Source organism: Diceros bicornis, chromosome 20 (assembly GCF_020826845.1).
Source record: "Diceros bicornis minor isolate mBicDic1 chromosome 20, mDicBic1.mat.cur, whole genome shotgun sequence".
NCBI lineage: Eukaryota > Metazoa > Chordata > Mammalia > Perissodactyla > Rhinocerotidae > Diceros > Diceros bicornis.
In genome coordinates this window covers 7,738,650-7,744,649 of record NC_080759.1, presented here as the reverse complement: position 1 = coordinate 7,744,649, position 6,000 = coordinate 7,738,650, and the positions used below count along the sequence as shown (strand labels likewise).

At 46.3% G+C, this 6,000-nt stretch overlaps 1 protein-coding gene across 8 annotated transcripts in view; it reads right to left on the bottom strand.

Annotated features, from left to right (window-relative positions):
• Window positions 1–219: 219 nt before the first annotated feature.
• Window positions 220–6,000, bottom strand: part of PGBD2 (piggyBac transposable element derived 2) — a 31,477-nt gene continuing 25,696 nt past the window's right edge. For all 8 annotated transcript variants that reach the window (XM_058563903.1, XM_058563901.1, XM_058563900.1 and 5 more), the window contains 2 exons: window positions 5,080–5,143; window positions 220–2,572 (listed from right to left, as the gene is read on the bottom strand). In XM_058563903.1, the coding sequence (XP_058419886.1) occupies window positions 814–2,572; window positions 5,080–5,120 (1,800 nt within the window). In that variant the 5' untranslated portion in view covers window positions 5,121–5,143 and the 3' untranslated portion in view covers window positions 220–813. The remainder of the gene's footprint in view (window positions 2,573–5,079; window positions 5,144–6,000) is intronic.

The following is a 6,000-nucleotide window of genomic DNA, read 5'->3' as shown; positions in this document are numbered from 1 at the left end:
TCTTTTACTTTTCAGGATTATATTCCACTAGGCTTTCCCACATAAAATTTTTTGTTTCAATACTTTCCCCCAAAGTTCAGGAATTTATAAAGATAGAGTTTAAATCAGTGGGGAAATATATATAATTTTTAATAAAAAATGCTGACCACCCATTTGGAGAAAAAAACAGATCCTTACCTCACACTATTTATAAAAACGGATTCCACATGGATACATCGGTATTAGGAAAATATTTTTATCAAGAAAATACAAACTCTACAAATCTAGTTGTCTGGATAAACACAAGGCAGGTTATCTATCCCTGGACAATTTGCTAGCATTGGATTAAAGTGAAATAAATGATTAAGATATCCTTCATCATACGGATACAATATTCATATACTATTGCCTATATCTTAGATTATAATTGATAAAATACAACTGTAAAACCTTTTTACTGTTCATGAAAGTTTCTCTAAAATTTCTGGTTACATTTCATTATCCTTACTAGGACTCAGCTATAACCCAAAGCAAGATTTTTATTTGAATAAAAAGGTGCCCATAAGTTGAAATAAATAACGGAATAAAACACAGATTTACAAATAGTTACCATTACTAATATAAATACTAACATATTAATTTGTCATAAAAGAAGACAATAAAAAGATAACTGTAATGGAGGTGGGGAGAAAATACAAAACCAAATCATCAGGGCTTCAGGTTTCTTTTTTCCAACACGAACAAAACTCCAGTGCTCCAACTACTATATGTAATTAGCTGTAAACATCTCATTATAAACCAAACATCCACAGAGCTCACTCTGCCCATTGGGTATCACCGGATGTGGTACTCCCTGAAGCACTTGGCGTGGACACCCTTCTGGCACTTCTCACAGCGGGTGTTGGTTTGTGAGTGGCAGAGGGCACACCGAGTCCTCTTGTCTTGGTGGATGATCCAGTGCCCAATCATGTCAAAGCGACTCTCGGTTTCCAGCCGCCTGCTTCGCCTCCCTTGGGACGACGTGTCAGCATTGCTCTCCAGGTACACACAGGCCACATATCTCCGGAAGGCCAGAAGGTCCACCTGGGCATCGTGGCAGCAGATCCTGTGCAGCTGCCATGCGTTGTTAATGGCAGCGTCGATGACGTAGCCAATGAAGCTCGAGTACCACTTCATGCCGCGAATCTTCACCTTGTACTTCGCGATGTTCTGGTCCATCCGGCCAACACCCCCCACCTTCTCCTGGTATAGTCTCACCAGGGATGGCTGATGGACCTGGGTCCGCGTTTTGGCAGCTCCTGAGTGATGACTGGCCAGCCCCACCGGCTCTATGCCTACGGCATTGGAGCAGATATTGACCACACTGCTATCATGCCAGCGGCACACAATGATCTCCTCTCTCTCGTCAACTTTGTAATCAAATGAACCCCTCTTCATTTTCTTCAGTTCTTTGGGATCTTTGAGGGGACACTGCTCAGTCCTGTACTCACAAACAGTTCCTGTGGCCTTCACCCCTTTTTTCCTCAAAATGGACATCAGTTTGACACTTGTAAAAACCTTGTCAAAAAATATGTGGTACGGCAGACAGCCGCGCTCCTGAAGTGCATCCACAAATTTTACCACCATACTGCCTCCTAGGTCCAGGCCCCTGTCTGGCTTAGTGAACAGCGTGCCCTGCGAGGGCTCGAACCATACCAAATATCCCCTGCTGGTCGTACCACACCAGATCTTATAGCCCAGGCGCAAAGCCTTCCCCACAGGCAGCTGCTTGGACCCCCGGTGTCCAAAGTACTCACACATGGACTCACCAAAGCTGTAGCACTCTTCCAAGGGTGCGTGCTTCTGGAAATTGCAGTTCATCCGGACAATGAGAGGCCTGACCTTGGCAAACCTATCACTTTCATCCAGCTTGTTGTTATCTGCAAAATGCAGGTATGAGAAGATCAGTTCAAATCTGTCCCTTCTAATTGCATCAGCCACAAGATGATGATGTGAATCAGGAGATGTTTCCCAAAACATCCTTCTCCGTGGATAGGAGATATACCCACTTAAAATCAAAATGCCCAAAACACACTTCAATTCCTGGGCTGTGAGACCCAGGTTGACGTTTTTCTGCCAAGCGTAACGATTGCTTTCATTAACAATGAAAGTAATTGTTCCTTCATCAAAAAACAATTCAAAGAGGCCTACAGGACTCAGTTCTTGGCTTTTGAGATCCTCCATATGAGGATCTGACGCTGTCCAACTGCTGAAGTCTGGTCGGATATCTCTTTTGGTCCAAACACGCTGAGGTTCCTCTACTGCTTTCCACCTCTTTGTGGCTGGCTGCAGCTGCAGGTCATCATCCTCCTCCCCAGTGCTGGAGTCCTCAGGCACAATGGAGGCATGCAGCACAGTGCCAGGAAGGTGGGCCCCTTGCCGGCCATCTTCATCACCGGAGTCCTCATCAGTGAAGTCACCTGCAGCATTGTCGGGCGGTGCAATGAAGACCTCCTTGCTGTGGCCAGACTCTTCCTCCTCCAGGGCATGCAGAACCTCAAGCAGCTTCGTGGACTTCAGCTTTGAGCCAGCACCTCTCCTGGCAGTGAGGCCGCTGCAATGACAGGAAACAGAATGGGGAGAGGCCATGCAAGAGAGCCAGCGCTTCAGCAGAAAACCCCGTTAAAGTACTTCCCAAGAAGAGGGCGCGCCTGCAGCAACAGCATCTTGGACCTGGCCTCACTGGGCACAGTGCCAGGTGAGTGAATTTTTCAGACAAACACAGATTACTTTTTTAAGTTCAGAAGTATTTTAATGTTGGGAGGCATTCCAAAGAGGCATTCCATACTTTCTTTCCTTCTTAAATAAAGTATTCCGAATAGAGGATCCCCTCTAGTGATGAATCCAGGTGCCACTGTCATCACCCGGATAACGGTAACTACTGATGACCTAAAACAAATAAATAGCCAGTTATTTTAAGAGCAGAATGGGTTTACTCAGGAATGGCAAAGAACTGCAATTTGGGACATGCAGTCTATGGCAAAATACATGCTGGTCCAGCAAAACAATGGAGAAAAACATTCTTTTATGAAGTTGGGAGGGGTTGCTGTAAATGAAAAGCCCATTGGAAGAGACTGGGAGTTCAAAGTGTAGTGGCTTTTCACTGGCTGAGTTATGGCAGTCTCCCATTGGCTGAGCTCTTTCTGGGCAAGAAGGAATTCCTTCCTTCCTTCTGCTAGGGTAGTAAGTAGTATCAGGCCCTATCGGAGACTCAAGGTACAGCCTATTCCTGTTGGGGTCCGCAGTGTCTATTGAGTGGCACGTACATAAGAGTTCTCTCTTCTGGCCTCTCGACTCCATTTTAAATGAGGTTTCTGCTTATTAATTGCCATACCACTACTGGAAGTCTGGGCCACTCAAGTACACTTACTGATGTCTCCTGACTCAGGGGCCCTAGCAGATGTGCTTTCATTCTTCTGTCTTACCTGTCTCTTCCCTTTCTCTTATTCATTTGGCAAATGTAAGTTTCCTCGCTTCTCAAATTTTCAAACTCTCCCCACTTGAACTCACTACCCAAATTCAGGACCTGAACAAATTCAGACAGATCTTCAGATGGCTCCATCCATATCTGATATCTTATGGCACAACAACTGCATTCAGGAGCCGGGCATATTTGGAAACATGGAAACCCTGCTATTCCAACTTTCCCTGTTCACATGGTAACCAAATGGATGGCAAGAGATACTTGTATTTAATGAGCACCAATCATGAGTAGGGGATGCCCAGGGGCTGGCAGTGGGCACACTCCACTCCTGACCTGCACAGCACTTGTTCTAACTGGAGGAGAAAGATGATAGATAAAAATCAAGTAGCTATGCAGGATGTCATCACGTAGTGATGAGGGCCATCCTGGATAAGGGACAGAGAATGCAGTGAAGGAGTAGGGCTAGGGGTGCTATTTCAGACTGTAAGTGAAGGCTCACAGGGCAGACAGCCTGAAAGTGAGCCTTGCAGGCAGCTGGAGACACTGTGTCCCAAGCAAAGAGAAAAAACTACAGCACAAGGCGCTGAGCCTGAAGGGAACTGATATCTGTGAACAGCAAGGAGGCTGGTAAGGCTGTAGATGCAGTAGGGGGAGGACAGCAGAGCAGAGGTGGCTGGGATCGGGCCCCACAGGGCTCCAAAGGTCCTGACCAGGACTTTTGGTTGTGTTCAGCTATCACAGGAAGTCCTCCAGGGTGATGGAGCAGGGCAGTGAGGGGTCAGATACATCACTCTGACTGTTAGAATGGACTGGACAGGGAAGGTAGGCACTACTGCTACCCTGTTCCCCTTTCTGAGCCTGACCTGTATGTCAGAAGAGCCCCGTCCAGGGAGGACATAGGCTTTACCACAGAAGACTATTTCTCTGTAGACCGGGCCTTAGACTTGGGAGTTCAGGTTGCATTAAAGGTTCACTCCAACCTCTCTTCCCAGACACTGACTCTGCCAGCCCTGTGCTAGAGGCTAAGGTGCAGGAGGTCTGATCTCTGGACAGGTAAGGTATTCCTTAAGCTCTGCATGAGCCAGGAAGAGAGCCTGGTCTTTAAGAGGCAGGAAACCCAAAGCCCTTCCCATGGACCTTGGACTGAGACAGGTTCTCAGAGGACAGCAGCCATCTTCACACCTCCCCCAGCCTCACTTGGTTCATAGGAGCAGATCCAGGCCTGCCACGCCGGGGTCTCTGCTAGCCTCACCACCCAAGCTGCTGCTCACACACCAGGCCTTCAAACACCTTCTGCACGCTGCTGTTCAAACCCATGGCATGAGAAAGCCCGCAGGGACTGAGGCAGCCCCAGGGGCAACCGTCTTGTGTCTTAAAAATGAGGAAAGTAAATCATATTTTTAGATCAAGTATAGACACTGGAGCTACACAGCTGTACCCGTACCACATACACTTCCTTGTCTGCCTCATCTTTTCTCTAATCTTCTCCTTTGTCTTCTCTCTCTTCCTCCTTTTTGCTTCTTAGACACCAAGTGCTTAGTGAGGCCAGCAAGACTAAGGGCTAAAAATGTCATGGGCTTGGCCTTTCAAAAACAGTAATTACCTGCAAAAAGCCTTTCATCAAACAGCATTCCTACCTTGAGGGTGAGGCCATGATGAACTCGGAACATGGGGTCATCTTTACGTGCAGAGTCTAAGAATCTGTTACAACAACAGGAATCAATTTTTAAAAATCATATCTTAATTAGCTAAGCAATAGGATCTTCTCTACCATTTAAGGGGAAAACATCTCCAGCTTAAGGTTCACCACCAACCAGAGGGAAATGAGAAACACAGGAAATGCTATCAAGTTGACTGGCTAGTCAGAGGGAAAAAGAACAAGCTCCTCTATCTCACACTTCACAGCAAAATACATTCTAGGGCACAGTTTCCTACCGTTAGAACTATTGGCATTTTGAGCCGGATGAGTCTTTGTTGTGTGAGACTGTCCTGTGTATCATGTGATGTTTAACAGCTTCTAGGCCTCTGCCCACTAGATACCAGTAGAACACCCAGCTCCCTAGGTGTGAAAACCAAAAATGTTTCCAGACATTGCAAAGTGCCCACAGGAGGCAAAATCGCCCTTGGTTGACAACTACTGTTCAAGATCAGTGCTACCAATGGAAATTACTGTAATTGCTTTGTATCAACGCTATCTAATATCATAGCCATGAGCCACATGTGGTTATTAAGCATTTGATATATGGTTAGTGTGACAGAGAAACTGAATTTTTAAGTAATTTTAATTAATTTGAACTTGAATAGTCACATGTGGCTGGCTGATGGCTACTGTTTTAGAGGATGAAGTCTTAGCTGTATTAAGAACTAATTGTGAAAAACCAAAACTTTTACGGGGCTGGCCCCGTGGCTTAGCGGTTGGGTGGGCACACTCCACTACTGGACGCCCGGGTTCGGATCCCGGGCGCGCACAGACGCACCGCTTCTCCAGCCATGTTGAGGCCGCGTCCCACATACAGCAACTAGAAGAATGTGCAATTATGACATACAACTATCTACTG